The sequence below is a fragment of the Mustelus asterias genome, chromosome 1, assembly GCF_964213995.1.
Source record: "Mustelus asterias chromosome 1, sMusAst1.hap1.1, whole genome shotgun sequence".
NCBI classification, from domain to species: Eukaryota; Metazoa; Chordata; class Chondrichthyes; order Carcharhiniformes; family Triakidae; genus Mustelus; species Mustelus asterias.
Genome location: NC_135801.1, coordinates 41,065,433 through 41,087,061, shown reverse-complemented (window position 1 = coordinate 41,087,061; position 21,629 = coordinate 41,065,433). Strand labels below are relative to the sequence as shown.

The window sequence follows — 21,629 nt, the reverse complement described above, 5'->3', positions numbered from 1 at the left end:
TCCCGCAGATGTCTTTAGAAGCTAGGTCATTAAGTACGCTCAAGGCTGAGATAGACAGATTTTTAATCAGTAAGGGAATTAACAGTTATGGGGGTAAGGCAGGAAAGTGGAGTGGAGGATTATCACTTCAGATCAGTCATGATCTCATTGAACAGTGGAGCAGACTCAAAGGCCGAATAGCCTACTTCTGCTTCTACATTTATGGTCTTATTACGTTGAAATAATCTTTGACAAAGCAATATGTGACCTGGAAAAACATGAGGAGTTGGAAAAGATGTTGAATGCTACTTCAGAAAAAGCTGCATTAGAGCTAGAGTAATGACAAAACTAGACATTGATTCGCAGAGTGAGAAGACAAAAGCTGAACAAGAAAATAAACAGTTGAAGGAACAGCTAATTGTCCTTCAGGATCAAATTCAAAAACAGCCTATTATCCTTCAGCAACTTGATGGAATAAAGAACACCCTGTGCAGCTGAATGGGAGAACAGCAGAACAAACACAATGAAGCTGGTAATTCACAAGAAAACTCAAGACAATGAACTTCACAACAAAAGGGAAAACATGTTGAAGGACCATCTAAAGGATCTCTCAGGTCCGAGGTTATCCCTTGGGAACATTACAAAGTGAGACAAAATTAATTTAGTGTAACTCCGAAAGAACTGACAAAGCAGTTTTCAGAATGTTCACTATCCTGGGAAGAAGCTTCTCAGTTCCAGAAAGAGATTGCAGTGCTGAATGAAACTTGCTGGGATTTTGCAGCCCCACCATCTTGTTGCTGGTGTGGTCAGAAAATCCCACCCAGGGATTTGCACACTTGGAAGGAACCTTAGAAAAACAGTACATTCCCAAAGAGGTACATGAAAAGATGAAAATTAAGAACATAAAATGATATGCAAAGGTAGAGGCTCTCACTAAAGAGTGTGAGGTATTTCTAAAACAATAGCAGAAGTGCACTTACAGAATGTGATCTTGAAAGGTATGGATCTATACTTTGCCAAGGAAAAATACGACATGGGGCAGCAAACTAATCTTTGAGCAGATGTATATCATTCATAACCAGACTATCTATCTCCTGAGCAGGGAGCGTATGTCGTCCTGGATCTCCTCCAGACTGCAGAGGATGTCAAGACTACCACTGCCACTAGTCAGCCAAATCAGCAGTCCTGAAAACTCAAACACTTAAAAGTATTCAGACTCAGATTTCACTCTTCTCTCTTTGCGGAGCCAGTTTGTCCATTCTTGTTACAGGTTTCCCAAAACTCCCCAATGGTCAGACCAATCTTCTACTCACAAAATTACCATCACACCTCCAGTGGAAGCAGTACCAGAGAATGATGAACAGTTTGAGAAGCCTCTACCTCCAACTACGATGATTATACAGCTGGTCGACTCTTCACGCACTGTGCACACACTGCACCTTCCAGCCAGCATGCCACAACCACAAGGAATGCTGGGACCAGTCTCTCATCATCAACAACACTAAACTTTCTTCTCTCCACAGGAACACCCTTCCTCAACTTCAGAGGACTTTGAAATGTCCCACATAGAGAAAGAAGAATAAAAGCAGTGCCAAGGAGGCAAATACCATTTTCACCCACCTCACAAGAAGCAATTGAGAGTAAGGCTAAATCAACAATATATACAGTATGAAAAGAGAATGTTGTCTTCTCATTCTGTATAAATTATTGTTTTCCCCTTATACTGGTATTCTTGCAAAGTGTCCTGATGAGTGCAAGACAAAAAACTTCGACACATCTCTTTTTTTCAGCAATATCCAAGTTCTGTGCTACCAAATGACTCACAATGTAAGACTTGAAGTAAATAATGTAACACCACATCCATGAGATAAATACTTAGGGGTATGCTATAAGGGTTTGATACATACAGGATTGATGTAGGACTGAATACAGTACCACCACACAGTAAAATAAGGCACATGACCCAAACCCGGGGTCAGACATGTTAAGAAGCAGACATGGAGAAAGCTCCTTGGCTGTACCCTTTACTGCATATATGTTTTTGGTTACAAGACATGCTGTTAACACATAGAAGATGACAAAGGCTTACTTAACAGGCACATTCACTATCTTGAGTGGCATTATCGTCGGCTACCCCTAGATTCAGAGATGATGTCTCCTCAGGATTGCGAGTTTCTACAATGGGTGACGGAAGAAGCCGTTTCTCAACCCACATATCTTTGGGCACATGGGGCAGGATGTCCCACAAGTTAGTGGGATCAGGGGTACAAGATTTGCTTTCTTATTTTCCCTTTTTTGCTGTTGCTCTGCCTCATCATTAAGACATTGTAACTCAATTCATGATGCAATTTGATAGATAAGTTGACACCATTTTAAATAATGGGTCGGTCGCAAGCTTCAGCCAGTCATACCACACTTCAAGGAGAGTCCCAGCATCTCTTTGAAGCGACTTCTTTATCCTCCCCGGAATGCTGACCTTTTGAAAGTTGGGAAAGCAAGACCTGGTGGGGAGATGTTTTTTGGTCATCTGGACATAGTGTCCAATCTACCGAAGTTGATTTTGCAGGAGGTTTGCCAGAATGTTTGTGGAACTGGCTTCAAAAAGGACACAAACATTTGTTTGTCATTGAATCCAGAGGATGCAGCAGAGGCTGCCGTTGTTTGTAGAAGCTTGAGATGGTGCAGCTAATCCGGTGTTGGACCTCCAAATCAGTGGTGGCCTTTTGAGAAAGATGGCTGGCAAGGTCTGGGAAGTGCTCAGCATATTTCAGAGTTTCTCCTTCAGTATAAATGGAAGGTGGAATATTTGGCTGACCAAGTATGAGTTAAGAAATGAGTTTTGTTTTGGCAGCCTTCAAGGTTGGACTGCGGTTCTTGTATGCAGAATTGAGGAGATTGAAAGTTTTTTGCAAATCTGGTGCAGAGTGGGCAGTGAAGCTGCAGTCATCTGCAAATTATAGATCATGTAGTCTAAGGTGATCAGTTTAGTTTTGGCACAGATGCGACTGAGGATAGAGTTTTCCAACAGGGCTGCTATATATTGGAAAATTAATGCTAGGAAGTATGGAGGGTTAAAAACTAATAGCTTTGTTTACAAGGTGTGTTCACTACGAGCTGCTTCTTCACTTCTGGCAGCTTCCCATGCTAGTAACCTGTGGCATTACTTCTGGTGAATATATGAATATATTAATACACAGTGTTTAGTGCAGCTACCAAGAATCAATATTAATACATAACATTTCCTCTCTCTTGAAACTAAATATCCCCAACAAATTCAAACAAGTACAACATGAACAAAAATCAATAAACAATACTCAATGAATCAGACATTCTGGAGATCATCACTCACAGAACGGTTGACAACAAACCGCTGGCATCTTCTTCTTTGTATTAGTTGTAACCCCTGGCATTTTTGTCTTTGAATGAATGTCATCAGTAGTTGGTTTGACCAGTATCAACGTGGTAACTAGCGGTTGATTCTGTACTTGGTCTGAAGGTGAAGTGTTACTTTCCTCAACAGTGCCTTGTCAGTGTCAGAGTTTCAGGAAGGTTCAGGTCAGGACTTTGTACAGTTGAACCCAGATTTTCAGCAAGTTCCATTTCCGGCGGATCAGTTTTCCCCATCAATAGCTGGTCTGTCTACCTCCTCCAGATGACATTATCTCCGATTTGGTTGGTATATGAGACAGGTCCAGTATATGCAAGATCATGACAGAAATCTATTTCTCTTCTGTGGAGTAATTCCGAGCCAAAACTCCTTGTCCTTAGTGGAAGACACATGTTTTGCTTTGCTTTTCCGCCATTCTATCTGTCCTTCTTGTTTCTGTTGAATGATTTCTTTTTATTTTCAGAGTCAAATGCCAAATGTAGTTGTCTCATCGTCATTAATACTGCAGGAGAAGTTTTAGTCATAGAATGAACGGTACTCCTATACACCTAACCTGGTGGAGTTTTTTGAAGAAGTGACCAGAATGTTGACGAGGGAAGGACCGTGGATGTCGTCTATATGGACTTTAGTAAAGCGTTTGACGAAGTCCCTCATGATAGGCTGGTGAAAAAGGTTGGATCTCATGGGATAAAGGGGGAGGTGGCTAGATGGGTGGAGAACTGGCTTGGTCACAGAAGACAGAGGGTGGTAGTGGAAGGGTCTTTTTCCGGCTGGAGGCCTGTGACTAGTGGGACCTCTGCTGTTTGTGATTTATATAAACGATCTGGAAGAAGGTGTAACTGGGGTGATCAGTAAGTTTGCGGACGACACAAAATTGGCAGGACTTGCAGATAGTGAGGAGCATTGTCAGAAGCTACAGAAGGATAGAGATAGGCTGGAAATTTGGGCAAAGAAATGGCAGATGGAGTTCAATCCTGATAAATGCGAAGTGATGCATTTTGGTAGAAATAATGTAGGGAGGAGCTATATGATAAATGGCAGAACCATAAAGGGTGTAGATACGCAGAGGGACCTGGGTGTGCAAGTCCACAGATCCTTGAAGGTGATGTCACAAGTGGAGAAGGTGGTGAAGAAGGCATATGGCATGCTTGCCTTTATAGGACGGGGCATAGAGTATAAAAGTTGGGGTCTGATGTTGCAGATGTATAGAACGTTGGTTCGGCCGCATTTGGAATACTGCATCCAGTTCTGGTCGCCACACTACCAGAAGGACGTGGAGCTTTGGAGAGAGTACAGAGGAGGTTTACCAGGATGTTGCCTGGTATGGAGGAGCTTAGTTATGGGGAGAGATTGGGTAAACTGGGGTTGTTCTCCCTGGAAAGACGGAGGATGAGGGGAGACTTAATAGAGGTGTATAAAATTATGAAAGGCATAGATAGGGTGAACGGTGGGAAGCTTTTCCCCAGGTCGGTGGTGACGTTCACGAGGGGTCATAGGTTCAAGGTGAAGGGGGGGGAGGCTTAACACAGATATCAGAAGGACATATTTTACACAGAGGGTGGTGGGGGCCTGGAATGCGCTGCCGGACAAGGTGGTGGAGGCAGACACACTGGGAACGTTTAAGACTTATCTAGATAGCCATATGAACTGAGTGGGAATGAAGGGATACAAAAGAATGGTCTAGTTTGGACCAGGGAGTGGCACGAGCTTGGAGGGCCGAAGGGCCTGTTCCTGTGCTGTATTGTTCTTTGTTCTTATCAGTAGGAATTGATTAAGACGTTTGATCATAAACTTTGCTCCCTCGTTATTCTTAATTTATGTTTCATTTTATGTTGAATGAAATGTTCTGCTGGTCCGTTCATAGCAGGATGGTACAGTGCAGACCCAATATGTTGTAATATTTTGGGGTGGCACTGTGGTTAGCACTGCTGCCTAACCGCGCCAGGGACCTGGGTTCGATTCCCAGCTTGGGTCACTGTGTGGAGTTTGCACATTCTCCCCGTGTCTGCGTGGGTTTCCTCTGGGTGCTCCGGTTTCCTCCCACAGTCTGAAAGGCGTGCTGGTTAGGTGCATTGACCCGAACAGGTGCCGGAGTGTGGCGATTAGGGGAATTTCACAGTAACTTCGTTGCAGTGTTAATGTAAGCCTTCCTTATGATTAATAAATAAACTTTGAATACTATTATCTTTCAAGAAACCTTTGAATTCTTGGGAGACAAATTGAGGTCCATTGTCACTTACCAATTGATCAGGGAATCCAAATCCCTCGATCTTCATTTGTGATTAAGTCAACTTCATTATGGCGATTTCTGGCCGCTTTGAATGAGCATCGACCGTTACTAAGAACATATGTCCTTCAAAAGGTCCCGCAATGTCTACATGCACTCGCTGCCAAGCCTCTTCTGGCCATTCCTATGGAGGCAGCAGTGCTAAGGGTTTCGTACCTTCTCCACATGTAAAACATGTTCCAGCTTTCTCTTCAATTCAGGCCACCAGAATTATCTCACTATTTCTTTCATGTGCACAATTCCACAATGGCCCTTGTGCAATTTGTCTAACACTTGTCTCCTCAATGATGGTGGAATGGTCACTCTTGAGCCCCAAAAGAAGACATCCTGATTGTATGGAGAACACCAATCTTCTAGTGGAGTACAGTTTCAAGTAAGGCTTCACACATCGGTGACATGTAAGAGTTTTGAAACTCTTAGGCATCAATTCAGCTAGTGTTTGTGTATCAGGGGATACAAACTCAGTTGCTGAGCTTCTTTTCCAGCTAGCTCCAGCATTTTCACAGTAAGGTTACTCTCAAACCTTTCTGTATTGCTTCACTTCGCAGACCACAGACAAATCTGTCCCGAATAGTATTGTTCAACACATCACCAAACTCACAGTACTCTGCAAGTCTTTTTAATATAACTACAAAATACATAATTGGTGCCCCCGCTTCTTGATGTCTTTTGTGGAATCTGAAGTGATCTGCAATCACTCCAGGTTTCGGTGAATAGTGTGCTTGCACAATCTCTAAGATTTGTTTGTATTTTTTAGTACCTGGCTTCTCCAGTTACAGTAAACTTCTGAGAAGGTTGAACCTTTTTCCTCCCATCACGCTCAAGAACGTAGGCACCCTAATATTTTCTGCTATTTTGTTTTCTTGCACAAAATAGTTGAAACGCTCAGCATAGGAACCCTATCGCTCCATATTTCCATCAAAGAGCCCTGTGGTGCCAGAAAACACCCACCGTTTTCTTCCTAATGGAGGTTCCTCATATGCACATAATGCAATGTGTTTTCAGAAGCTACCTTGATTTTCCCATTTAAACATGCAACAACCCGAACTTCAATCTTTTTTTAAGCACCTCCAGCTCTATAATTGCTCTGCAGAGGATTGTTACTCATGTCCACCTCACCCGTTATGTCTGGAGAACACATGAGAGCTTTTCTTCTAAGACTTCTTTTCTGACTTTTTTGTGAATTTTTCCTCCCGAGTGGCTAGCAAATGGCATTCAAAGTCCTTGTCACCAGCTTTTGTATTGTATATTGGAGAATTGATGCTTGGAAGCATGGCGGGTTAAAAACTAATGTAGCTTTATTTGCAGGATGTGTTAACTACAGGGTGCTTCTTCACCCATGCTAACGACCTGTGATGTCACATCCTGTGACGACATGCATATATTAACACAGCGCTTACTGCAGCTACCAAGAATCAGTATTAGTATATAACTTAGCCAATATTTAATACTCACACCCAGAGGGCAGTTGATCTTTGATGAGGTGAATAGCCACTGTCAATGTAGATTGTAAATAGTATGGAGGGCTATTACAAAGCTTTGCTTGACACCAGTCTGAATTTTGAAGGTCTGTTTCAGATCTCCCGCTCAAGATAATTGCAGTCATATCATCATGAAGCAACTGCAGGACTATGATAATGTTTCTTGGAGATCCAAATCTTTGGAGCACAATTGACAGAGCTTCACGATTGACTGAGTCAAATGCTTTGGTCATAGAACATAGAATATTACAGCGCAGTACAGGCCCTTCAGCCCTCGATGTTGCGCCGACCAGTGGTACCAATCTAAAGCCCCTCTAATCTACACTATTCCAATATCATCCATATGTTTATCCAATAACCACTTGAAGGATCTCAACGTTGACGAGTGCACCACTACTGCAGGCAGGGCATTCCACGCCCTTACTACTCTCTGAGTAAAGAACCTACCTCTAACATCTGTCCTATATCTCTCACCCCTCAATTTAAAGCTATGTCCCCTCGTGCTAGCCAACTCCATCCGAGGAAAAAGGCTCTCACTACCCACCCTATCTAATCCTCTGATCATCTTGTATGCCTCTGTTAAGTCACCTCTTAACCTTCTTCTCTCTAATGAAAACAACCTCAAGCCCCTCAGCCTTTCCTCATACGATTTTCCCACCATACCAGGCAACATCCTGGAAAATCTCCTCTGCACCCTTTCCAACACTTCCACATCTTTCCTATAATACGGCGACCAGAACTGTAGGCAATACTCCAAATGCGGCCGCACCAGAGTTTTGTACAGTTGCAGCATGACCTCCTGGCTCCAAAACTCAATCCCTCTACCAATAAAAGCTAACACACCGTACGCCTTCTTAACAACCTTATCAACCTGGGTGCCAACTTTCAGGGATCTATGCACATGGACACCCAGATCCCTCTGTTCATCCACACTACCAAGTATCTTACCATTAGCCCAGTACTCTGTATTCCTGTTACTCCTTCCAAAGTGAATCACCTCACACTTTTCCGCATTAAACTCCATTTGCCACCTCTCAGCCCAGCTCTGCAGCTTATCTATGTCCCTCTGTAACCTGCCACTTCCCTCCGCACTGTCTACAACTCCACCTACTTTAGTGTCATCCGCAAATTTACTAATCCATCCTTCCACGCCCTCATCCAGGTCATTAATAAAAATGACAAACAGCAGTGGCCCCAAAACAGATCCTTGCGGTACACCACTTGTAACTGAACTCCAGGATGAATATTTCCCATCAACCACCACCCTTTGTTTTCTTACAGCTAGCCAATTCCTGATCCAAACCACTAAATCACCCTCAATCCCATGTGTCCGTATTTTCTGCAAAAACTTACATAGAAACATAGAAACCCTACAGTGCAGAAGGAGGCCATTCGGCCCATCGAGTCTGCACCGACCACAAATCATAGATATTACCATGGGGAACCTTATCAAACGCTTTGCTGAAATCCATATACACCACATCAACCGCTTTACCCTCATCCACCTCTTTGGTCACCTTCTCAAAGAACTCAATAAGGTTTGTGAGGCACGACCTACCCTTCACAAAACCGTGCTGCCTATCCCTAATCAAATTATTCCTTTCTAGGTGATTATAAATCCTATCTCTTATAATCCTTTCCAATACTTTGCCCACAACAGAAGTAAGGCTCACCGGTCTATAATTACCAGGGTTGTCCCTACTCCCCTTCTTGAACAAGGAGTCTTGTGTTGGATTTGTCTGACAATGAAGACCATGTCAGAGGTTCCTCTGCAAGGTGTAAAGTCATATTCTATCTCTGATGAAGTTTGGGCGGCACGGTGGCACAGTGGTTAGCACTGCTGCCTCACAGCACCAGGGATCCAGGTTCGATTCCCAGCTTGGGTCACTGTCTGTGTGGAGTCTGCACTTTCTCCCCGTGTCTGTGTGGGTTTTCTCCGGGTGTTTCGGTTTCCTCCCACAGTCCAAAGATGTGCAGGTTAGGTGGATTGGCCATGGTAAATTGCCCCTTAGTGTCTGGGGGACTAGCTAGGGTAAATGCATGAGGTTATGGGGATAGGGGCTGGGTGAGATTGTGGTCGGTGCAGACTCGATGGGCTGAATGGCCTCCTTCTGCAGTGTAGGATTCATTGACTGTGTGGAGTTTGCACGTTCCCCCTTTGTCTGCATGGGTTTCCTCCAGGTGCTCTGATTTCCTCCCACACTACAAAAGATGGTTAGGTTGATGGGCCATGCTAAAATTTCTTTCAGTATACCCAAACAGAGTGTGGCAACTAGGGAATTTTTACAGTAACTTCATTGCAGTGTTAATGTAAACCTACTTGTGACACTAATAAATAAAAAAATTTTAAAGTGCGCGAGGTTACAGGGATAGGGCCTGAGTGGGATTGTTGTTGGTGCAGGCTCGATGGGTCAAATGGCCTCCTTCTGCACTGTAGGGATTCTATGATTCTAAAAGTGACTATCCTTCACATCAAAGCACCATTTTACTGAGTGTAGCATCGAGGAGCCCTCGCAAAACTGAAGTCAGTGGGGTACAGGGGAAAACTCTCCACTGGTTGGAGTCATATATAGCATAAAAGAAGATGGTTGTGGTTATTGGAGGTCAATCATCACAGTCCTGGAACATAGGGAGGCCTTCAAAGGAGAAATTTTGAGAGTGCAGAGTTTGTATGTTCCTGTCAGGATTAAAGGCAAAGTAAATAGGAATAAGGAACCTTGGTTCTCGAGGGAGATTGTAACACTGATTAAGAGGAAGAGAGAGTTGTATGAAATGTACAGGCAGCAAGGAACACATCAGATGCTCGAGGAGTATAAAAAGTGCAAGAAGCTACTTAAGAGGGAAATCAGGAGGGCTAAAAGAAGACATGAGGTTGTTTTGGCAGACAGAGTGAAGGAAAATCCAAAGAGCTTCTATAGGTATGTTAGGAGCAAAAGGATAGTGAGGGATAAAATTGGTCCTCTTGAAGACCAGAGTGGTAGACTGTGTATGGAATCAAAAGAGATGGGGGAGATACTAAATGGTTTTTTTTGCATCCGTATTTACTGAGGAAACGGGCATGGAGTCTACGGAAATAGGGCAAACTGGTAGGGAGGCCATGGAACCTTTACAGATTAAAGGGGAGGAGGTGCTCGCTGTCTTGAGGCAAATCAGAGTGGATAAATCCCCAGGACCGGACAGGGTATTCTCACGGACCTTGAGGGAAGCTAGTGTTGAACTTGCAGGGGCCCTGGCAGACATATTTAAAATGTCAGTATTCACGGGGGAGGTGCCGGATGATTGGAGGGTGGCTCATGTTGTTTCGTTGTTTAAAAAAGGTTCCAAAAGAAATCCGGGAAATTATCGGCCAGTAAGTTTGACGTCGGTGGTGGGCAAGTTATTGGAAGGTGTGATAAGGGATAGGATCTACAAATATTTGGATAGACAGGGACTTATTAGGGAGAGTCAACATGGCTTTGTGCGTGGTAGGTCATGTTTGACCAATCTATTAGAGTTTTTCGAGGAGGTTACCAGGAAAGTGGATGAAGGGAAGGCGGTGGATGTTGTCTACCTGGATTTCAGCAAGGCCTTTGACAAGGTCCCTCATGGGAGGTTAGTTAGGAAGGTTCAGTCGCTGGGTATACATGGGGAGGTAGTAAATTGGATAAGACACTGGCTCAATGGAAGAAACCAGAGAGTGGTTGTGGAGGATTGCTTCTCTGTGGAGGCCTGTGACTAGTGGTGTGCCGCAGGGATCGGTGTTGGGTCCATTGTTGTTTGTCATCTATATCAATGATCTGGATGATAATGTGGTAAATTGGATCAACAAGTTTGCTGATGATACAAAGATTGGAGGTGTAGTGGACAGTGAGGAAGGTTTTCAAAGCTTGCAGAGGGATTTGGACCAACTAGAAAAATGGGCTGAAAAATGGCAAATGGAATTTAACGCAGACAAGTGTGAGATATTGCACTTTGGAAGGACAAACCAAAGAAGAACGTACAGGGTAAATGGTAGGACTCTGAAGAGTGCAGTTGAACAGAGGGATCTGGGAATACAGGTACAGAATTCCCTAAAAGTGACGTCACAGGTGGATAGGGTCGTAAAGAGTGCCTTTGGTACATTGGCCTTTATAAATCGGAGTATCGAGTATAAAAGTTGGAGTGTTATGGTAAGGTTATATAAGGCATTGGTGAGGCCGAATTTGGAGTATTGTGTACAGTTTTGGTCACCTAGTTACAGGAAGGATGTAAATAAGTTTGAAAGGGTGCAGAGAAGGTTCACAAGGATGTTGCCGGGACTTGAGAAGCTGAGTTACAGAGAGAGATTGAATAGGTTGGGACTTTATTCCCTGGAGCGTAGAAGATTGAGGGGAGATTTGATAGAGGTGTATAAGATTTTGATGGGTATAGATAGAGTGAATGCAAGCAGGCTTTTTCCGCTGAGGCTAGGGGAGAAAAAAACCAGAGGGCATGGGTTAAGGGTGAAAGGAGAAAAGTTTAAAGGGAATATTAGAGGGGGCTTCTTCACGCAGAGAGTGGTGGGAGTGTGGAATGAGCTGCCGGATAAAGTGGTAAATGCGGGGTCACTTTTAACATTTAGGAAAAACTTGGACGGGTTCATGGATGAGAGGGGTGTGGAGGGATATGGTCCAAGTGCAGGTCAGTGGGACTAGGCATAAAATGGTTCGGCACAGACAAGAAGGGGCAAAAGGCTTATTTCTGAGCTGTAATTTCCTATGGTTCTATGGAGTTCCTGAGGAGTTCCTAGGCCCAACCATTTTCAGCTGTCTCATCAATGACCTTCCTTCCTTCATAAGATCAGAAATGGAATGTTCACTTCAGCACCATCCATGACACCTTAATGTGGTCCTTATCCATATGCAGCAAGACCTGGACAATGTTTAAGCTTAGACTAATAAATCTCAATTAGCATTTGTACCATATGAGTGCCAGAAAATTGAGAGCAAGAGAGAATCTAAGCAACTCCTCTTGACATTCAATGGCATTACGATCATTGAATACTACACCATCAATACCCTGGGGTTTACCACTGAGCAGAAGCTCAACTGGATCCACCATATAAATACTGAGGCTACAAGGGGAGGTCAGAGGCTGGGTGAGTAACTCATTTCCTGACTCCCCAAAGTTTATCCACCACCTACAAGGCACAGGTCAGAGGTGTAATGGAGTAATCCCCACTTGCTTGAAGCACAACACCATCCAGGAAAAAGCAGCCTGCTTGATATTCTCCTCAGGACGGTACGGTAGCACAGTGGTTATCACTGCTGCTTCACAGCTCCAGGGACCTGGGTTCGATTCCCAGCTTGGATCACTGTCTGTGTGGAGTTTGCACATGCTCCTCATGTCTGCGTGGGTTTCCTCCGGATGCTCCGGTTTCCTCCCACAGTCCAAAGATGTGCAGGTTAGGTTGATTGGCCATGCTAAAATTGCCCTTAGTGTCCTGAGATGCGTAGGTTAGAGGGATTAGTGGGTAAATATGTAGGGATATGGGGGTAGGGCCTGGGTGGGATTGTGGTCGGTGCAGACTCGATGGGCCGAATGGCCTCTTTCTCTGCTGTAGGGTTTCTACGACTTCTATGACTCATTAAACTTTCACTCCCTCCATTACTAGTGCACAGTGGCTACAGTATGTGCCATATACAAGATGCATTGCAGCAACGAGCAATCAGGCGGCACAGTGGTTAGCACGCTGCCGCAGTGCACCAGGGATCCGGGTTTGATTCCAGTCTTGGGTGACTGTCCGTGTGGAGTTTGTGCATTCTCCCCATGTCTGCATGAGTTTCATCTGGGTACTCCGGTTTCCTCCCACACTCCAAAGATGTGCAGGTTCGGTGGTTTGACCATGATCAATTTGCTCTTTGTGTTCCAAGATGTGCAGGTTAGGGGGGGATTAGCCAGGGTTACGGGGATAGGGTGGGGGATGGACCTGGGTAAAATGCTCTGTCGGAGAGTCGGTACAGACATGATGAGTCGAATGACCTCCTTCTGCACTGCAGGATTCTAGGATTCTATGAACTTGCCAAGCCTCCTTCAACAGTGCCTTGCAAACCTGAAACTTCTAGAAGGATAAGGACAACAGATTCTTGGGAACATCACCACCTATAAAAGTTCTCCTCCAAGTACAGACCATCCTGATTTGGAAATATATCACCATACCATCATTTGTCACTGGGTCAAAATCTTGGAACTCCCTCCCTAACAGTACTGTGGGTGTTGCCGTTCAAGAAGGCTTCTCTTGGGCAATTACCAATGGGCCATGAATAATGGGCAACAGACGATGACCTTGTCAGTGGCACTCACATCCACTGAAAAAATAAAGAAAAAGAGGTGGAGAGGTAATGAGAATGAATGCCATAGAAGGAAGGCCTGAACACCGGTGGAGGAACGACTAAAATCAGAAATGCTCAAAATATATAACTGGCATAGTGCAGAAATCATGGGGAATTATATGGCTGAAGGAGTATGCAGAAATAGAATTGCGAAACCATGACGGGGGGATTTTAAAATTAAGACATTGTTTGACCAGGAGAGAGTGTAAATCAGTAAGGAGATGGATGAGCAGGACTTAGCATGAGTTCGGAATTTTGAATTTTCTCAAATTTTAGAGGGATAGGATATGGAAGATCAGCCAGGAGTTTGGAATAATCAAGACTAGAGGTAAGAAAAGTATGTATGAGGGTTTCAACAGCAGATAAGCAGATGCAAAATGGAAGTCGGATGTTAACATGGAAGGTGGAAATAGCCAGTCATGAATGGTGCAGATGTTGGTTAGGAAGTTCATCTTGAGGTCAAATATAACAACATGGTTGTGAATGTTCAACCTTAGATAGTTGTTCAGGAGAGGGATGAACTCAATGGTGAGGGAATAGAATTTGTTCTAGGGACTGAAGACAATCACTGTCCCTAGTTTGCCATGTCCCAATATCAGAATAGGTCCACTAGAGGTGGCAACATGGTGGTATAGGAAAAGGAGAGTGTGGCCTTGCAGTTCTCAATGTTTACTTCAGACCCCATTGAGTTTCATGGCATCAGGTGAAACATGGGCAAGGAAACATCCTGCTGATTACCACCTTCCATCCTCTACCCCCCACCAGCTGAATAATTCGAACTCTTCCATGTTGAACATCATTTGGAAGAAGCAATGAAGATAGCAAGGGCACAGAATGTATTCTGCTGGGAAATGCCCATCACCAAACATGCAGCAGATCGTGAGAGAACCAACAAGGGGCCAACTTACTTGACTCCATCCTTATCAATCCACCTGTTTCAGATGCATCAGTGTATGACAGTTTAAGTAAGATATTAAGAGCTAGGAGCAGGAGTAGACCATCTGGCCCCTCAAGCCTGCTCCGCCATTCAATAGCAGCAGAGCTGACCAAGTAAGAATGGCCACTTTCAGTGTTTGTGGACTAGAAGTCACATCTTCACACTAAGCCATCACTTTTTGTGGGACCACTCTGTGCAAAATAGGATTGGTTATGAACAGATCTAAAACGAGGCTTCCTTGAGGAGCTTTGGGCTTTCAGCAGCCATGCTGTTATTGAATGGCGGAGCAGGCTCGAGGGGCCAGATGGCCTACTCCTGCTCCTAGCTCTTATGTTCTTACTTAAACTGTCATACACTGATGCATCTGAAACAGGTGGATTGATAAGGATGGAGTCAAGTAAGTTGGCCCCTTGTTGGTTCTCTCACGATCTGCTGCATGTTTGGTGATGGGCATTTCCCAGCAGAATACATTCTGTGCCCTTGCTATCTTCATCTTTTCCACCACAATCTGTAACCTCAAGGGCAAACATATCCCCCAATATTACCATCAAGCCATGGAGGGGACTAACCCTGGTTAAATGAGTGTAGGAAAGCATGCCAGATTCAGCACCACAAATGAGGTGCCAACCAATTGAAACTCCAGCACACAACTACATGCATACTAAACAATGGGAATAATGTGCTACAGAGATGAGCAATGCCACAACCAACGCACAAGATCAAAGTCTTGCAGTTGTGCCATAGCCACTTGTAACCTGGATGTGGGCAGTAAAACAACAACCAGAGGTTCATAGAACAGCTCCCATCCTAAACAATGGTAGAGCCCAGATGAGGTTGAAGCATCTTCAGCCAGAACTACCAAGTGGATGATTGATATTTGCCTCCTGGAGGTCCACACCATCACAGACACTAGTTTTATTACAATTCAATTCATGATATCATCAAACAGTTGAATGTGTTAAATAGAGCAAAGGCTTTGCACTCTGGAACAACCCCAACTGCAGACAACTATTGGAGGAGGAGGTTCCATAAATGTCCCCATCCTCGGTGATGGCACAGAGCGCAGCACATCAGTGCAAATAAAAAAGCTGAAGCATTTGCAAACATCTTCAGTCAGAAGTACTCAGTTGATAATCCATATCAGCATCCTTCTGGGATCCCCAGCAGCACATAAGCCAGTCTTCAGCCAATTCCATCACTCCACATATCAAGAAGGCGCTGGACACAGTAAAAATTATAGGTCCTGGCAACAACCTGGCTGTAGAAATGACGATGTACTCCATAAATAGCCACATCTCAAGCCAAGCTGTTTCAGTACTACTGCAACACTGACATCTACTGTATAATCTGTCCAGAAAATGCAGGACAAATCTAATCCCATCAAAAAAATGCCTTATTAGTCTAGTCTCAATCATCAGCAAAGTGATGGGAGGTGTTGAAAACACTGCTATTGTGTGACACATATTTAATTGCTTATTGAAGCAATAAGTTGCTCAAAATAAAACAATGCTTAGATCTGGTTGCATTCTACCAAATCCACTTGGCTCCAGACCTCATTACAACCTTTGTCCAAACATGGACAAAAGAGTTGGAATCCAGAGATGAGAGTGACTGTCCTCAATATCAAGGCGGCATTTGATCAAATGCAGTATCAAGGATATAGAACAACATTGAAACAAATGAGAATCAAGGGAAACTCTCCTCTGATTGAAACCATACCTGGCACAAAGGAAGATAGCTGTGGTTACTGGAGGCGATAAGATATTGTTACAGGTGTTCCTCAAGACAATATCTTCAGCCCAACTATCTTCAGCTGCTTCATCAATAACTTTCCCTCGATCTTAAGGTCAGGATTGTTCACAGATAAATTGCAGTGTTCAGTTCCATTCACAACTCCACACATAATAAAGCTAATATCAGTAATGATGATCATGAAACTACTGGATTATCCTAAAAACCCACCTGGTCCACTAATGTTTTTCAGGAAAGGAAATCTGTCATCCTTAGCAGGTCTAAATTACATGATATTCCAGACAAACAGCGATGTAGTAGAGTCATACCTGCCCTCTGATACAGCCTACCAAACTATTCAGTTATATCAAACCACTACAGAAATGCTGAATAAGATTAAAACTGGACGAACCACCCAACATTGAGTGTTGACCCTACTAAGTCTCCCTTATTAACATCTGGGGACTTGTGCCAAAAATAGGAGAGCTGTCCCATAGATTGCCTACCAACACCCAACATGATGATACTCAGCGAATCAGATCTTATAGCCAATGACCCAGACTCTTCCAACACTATCCTTGGGTAAGTTCTGTCCCATGGGCAGGACATACATGCTAGAAGTGGCCATAAAGTCATATGCAGTTGGGAAGCGTGGGCCTCGGAGTGTTCAACATTGACTCCAGATTCTATAACATCCAATGGCATCAGGTCAAACATGGCAAGGAAACCTCCTGCTCATGACCACCTACTGCCCTCCCTCAGCTGATGAGTCATTGCTGTTCCATGTTGAAGACCAATTGGAAGAAGCATCAAGTGTGCCAAGGACACAGAATGTACTCTGGGTGGAGGATTTCAGCCAAGGATGGCTCGGATTGGCCATGTCCTAAAGGACCTAACTGCCAGACAGAGCCTGCTGAAGGTGGTGAAGGAACCAACGAGGGAAAAACCTACTTGGCTTCATCCTCACCAATCTACATGTTGCAGAGACATCTGTCCATGTCGGTAAAAGCAAGAATGACCACCTTTAATGTTTGTGGAAACAAAGTCCCATCTCAACACTGCAGACATAATCTATTGTGTTGCATGGGATTACTACTGAGTGGATTGGATAAATAGGATTGCAGCTCAAAACTGGGAACCCATGAGGCCATGTGAGATATCAGCAGCAGTAGAACTGTATTCAACCACAAACTGTAACTTAATGGCCATGCAGATCCCTCATTCTATCATTACTACCAAGGCAGGGGATCAATCCTGGTTCAGTAAGGAGATAATACAGCATGCCTAAATCACCAGCTGGCATACCTAAAAATGAGGTGCAAGTCTAGAAAAGCTACAACACCACTACAACACCAGAATACATGTTGGTTAAACAGCAGAAGCAGCATGCTATATGCAGAACTAACTGATCCCACACCAACTGATTAGATCGAAATTCTGCCACATCTAGTTGTGAATGGTAGTGAACAATTAAACAACTAACCAGACAAGTAAACCACAAACATCCCCATCCTCAATGAGGACAAGGGCCAGCATGTCAGACAAGGTGAAACATTCACAACCACCTTCAGTTAGAAGTGCCAAGTAAATGATCTATGTCAGCCTCTTCTTGAGGTTCCCACCATCACAGATGCCAGGTTTCAGCCAATTTGATTGCTTCACATGATTCAAGACGGCACAAGATGAAACAAAGGCGATGTACCCTGACAGCATCTGTACTGAAGACTTGTGCTCCTGAGCTAACCATGTCCCTAGCCAAACTGTTTCAGTACAACTACCCATGAAAGGGGAATATTGTTCAGGCATGTCCTGTCCACAAAAAGCAGAATGAACCAAATTCAGCCAATGACCACTCACCAGCCTATTCCTAGTCAACCACAAAATGACAGAAGCTGTTGTTAACAGTGCTATCAAAGCAGCGCTTACTCAGCATTAACCTGTTCATCCATGCTCAGTTTGGGTTCTGCCGTGACCACGCCATTCCAAATCTCATTAGGCTCAAACATGGACAAAAGTGCTGAATTCAGACTTGTGGTGAGAGTGACTGCCCTTGACATCAAGGCAACATTTGACTTAATGTGGCATCAAGAAGACCTTACATAAATTGACATCAATGGGAATTGAAGGAAAAGTCTTCACTGGTTGAATCATACTTTCCAAAAAGGAAGATGATTGTGGGAATTGGAGGCCAATCAGTTCAGTCCCATGACATCACCTCAGGGTAGTGTCCTAAGTGCAACCATCTAAGCTGCTTCATCAAGGACCTTCCTTCCAACATAAGGTCAGCAGTGGGGAGGTATGTTGATGATTGCAGTGTTCAATACCATTCATAACCCCTCAGATACTGAGGCAGTCCATGCCCCCATGCAGCAAGACCTGGATAATATTCAGTTTTGAGCTGATAAGCAGCAAGTCACATTCAGTGCATCAAAAGAGTTGTGTTTATTGTGTGTGACCATTTTCAACAAAAGAGAATCTATGCCTCTCCTCTTGATATTCAATGGCATTATCATCTCTGGGTTCCCCACCATCAACAATCTGTTGACCATAAACTCAAACTGAAAGTCATTTAAGTGTTGTGGCTACAAAAACAGGTAGAGACTGGAAATCCTGCAGTAACTCATCACCTGACTCTCTGCCTGGATGGGTGAACCTCCAACCACACTCAATCTCAATCCCATTCACAACAAAGCAGCCCACTTAATCAGCATCCTATCTACTGCCTTAATCATTCACTCCCTCCACCACCAGCACACATTGCCAGCAGTGTTTACTACCCACAAGATGTATTACAGCAACTCACAAAGGCTCCATCGACAACTCTTTCAAACCCACAAGCTCATTCATCTAGAACAAGGGCAGCACGCACATGGGAACACCACCACCTGCAAATTAATCTCTGAAACACACACCATCCTGACTTGGAACCATATCACCATTCCGTCACAATTGTTGAGTCAAAATATTGGAACTTGCTTGCACTGTGGGTATACCTACACCACAAGGACTGCAGCAGTTCAAGAAGGCAGCTCACCAACATCTCCTCAAAGTTAATTAAGGATGTAGAATAAATGCTGGTCTTGCCCATCTCAGGAATGAACTTTAAAAACCTGCTTTGTTAGCCTGTCCTCCCATCTTCAAAGGTTTGTGTACAAGTACTTGCTTTAGAATTGTTCCATAGAGGGGGAATAAGGTGCATTTTAAATAGCTTATTTGCTGGAGGATATTAGATTCAGATTTTTCACATGCATGCTTTCAATGTAAATTAATTCATTTCCAATGGTCTCCCACAAATAAATGGAACATGGTTATCAAGTTGCTACGTTGCACCCACTGTACCATTGAAAAGGCAACTTATTAACTAACAAATTAATAAAAATGGAACTAATATGAATGTATGTTTTGAATTATCTAGGAACTTGGAAAGCCTAGTTCCCTGTAGCTTTCACCATGCATTGCCTCGGCCAATCAGAATTGACTTGCCCTTTTTTCCTGTAGTATAAATTGGTGTGATGTTTTGAAATTTGGCATTCTTGCAATTGACTCAATGGGCAGGGCAAGCCGGTAAAATCGCGTGAGAGCCGAGAAATCAGGTTCACGCCCAATTTCTCGCCTCTCGCGATCTTACCAGCACCGGATATCCGGTGCATTCAGCCTCCCACCTATTTCCAACGAGAAGCTGAATAAGTTATTTATATATATGTAAAGGTTCATTTCCATGTGATTAGCGAACCCGGGACACAATCGTCGTGGCTCACTTGGCATTGTGGCCTCGGTGGGAGAGGTTCTCTCCAGCGAGGATCACATATAGTCCCCATGAACAGGCACCAGTCGTGATGGCCTCGCCAGTAGAATCAGAGGCCATTGAAGACCCTCCGGGAGGAACGAGGACAAGGGTGCCCCTGGCATTGCCCATGGGGCACCTTGGCATTGTCCACTGGGCAGTGAGGCCTGAAGGGGGCGGAGCCTATGGGGGCAGGGGCTGAATGCGCAGAGCTTACCGGGGTGGGGCCTGAATAGGTGGGGGCTATGGGGACGGGGCTAGGCTGGGGCTGGCTGATCGGGTAGGGAGGAGGGGGGACCTCACTGCCACTTTGCAGGAGATCGGTGGGGGGGAGAGAGAGGACCCTGCTGCCTTTCTTCAGATCATGGAAGGGGAGAGGGGGGGCCCCGCTATCACTCTGCAGGAGATCAGTGGGGGGGGGGAGGGGGCGCAATTAGTCTGGGTGGTAGGGGTTGCGATATTTCCGGACGGTGTGGGGCCTGTGATCAGCTGCAGGCCCCCGTGATAGTTGGAGGGGTTCGCAGCAGAGGCCTGACAGACCTCAGACCTGGCAAGCCTCTGCTGGTTGCTGATTGCACATGTGCAGCCACAGAAGTCTGCACATGCGCAATAACGCCCTCTGCTAGCAGACTGGCTAATGATTTAAGCCCCACCCCTTCCCCTACAGGCGAGGAATGGTTTAGCCCATTTTTTTCATGCACTAAGTGCACAAAATTCTGGATTTGAACTCGTCCAAAAAATGGGTGAGAAACTCCTCCATTTTCCCACCCTTCCTGGACTTAGAATGTTTTGGTAAGATCATCCCTGATGAGTGTAAGAAAAAAAGTTTCGGCAACGTCTCTCTTTTCAGAAATATTCAAAATATTAGTTGACCCTGTTTAGAATCATTCTTGTAACAAGAACAAGAATAAAAGCCAATTGCACTTTTTTTTGAAATAATTTGCTGTACATGTGATGGAAGTAAGGTTCCACATAGCTATGCAAAATGAAGATGAAGACATGGATTTATGCTATCAGGCCCACAAAGGAAACAGTAGGCCTAGCATATTTGAATGTAATTTTACGTGTTTTCACTTGGAATTCTCATATTTGTTTGCATTTTCCAAACAGGTACCATAAGTTCATGGGTGGTCATATTCATATTGCCTATTAATAGTGCATTAAACCCAATCCTCTACACTCTAACAACTCGACCTTTTAAGGAAATGATACTACAGTATTGGTACAACTATAAAAATAGAGGATTCGTAAATAAACTATACCAGAAAAACTATACACCATCATTCATCCATTTGGAAATGTGGCCATTGCAAGAGACTATACCAACGGTAGGAAAAAGTGAACTTTTACAACATCCTTCAGAAGTTTCACTGACTCGTGAATCACCATGAAGCTGAACACTTGCATAGAAACTGCTCTATTTTGTATAATTTTGTATCAAAACTTTAGCCCAAGGTGGGTACTGTCATATCACAAAGTGATCACGTTTAGCTGAAAACCTGGGGCTGAAAGCATTGCCAAGATTGAAGCAAAAATAAAGTTTCATCTTATTTATTTATTTTGGAGCAAGCTTAAATTTTGATATATTTTGCTTTTTGGTATTTTTGAGACATACCTTTACCATGCATTTGGTGTATCTTATAGTGGATGTAAAAATAAACACAGTTCTTTTGATGCGCTGCCATACATCACGTTTACCAAGTTTTTACCTCA

At 44.0% G+C, this 21,629-nt stretch overlaps 1 protein-coding gene across 1 annotated transcript in view; it reads left to right on the top strand.

Annotated features, from left to right (window-relative positions):
• The window catches only part of rxfp1 (relaxin family peptide receptor 1), a 177,504-nt gene extending 156,197 nt beyond the window's left edge, over positions 1-21,307 (top strand). The window contains exon 20 of the mRNA XM_078233281.1: positions 21,027-21,307. Within this exon, the coding sequence (XP_078089407.1) occupies positions 21,027-21,307 (281 nt within the window). The remainder of the gene's footprint in view (positions 1-21,026) is intronic.
• The last annotated feature ends 322 nt before the right edge of the window (positions 21,308-21,629 follow it).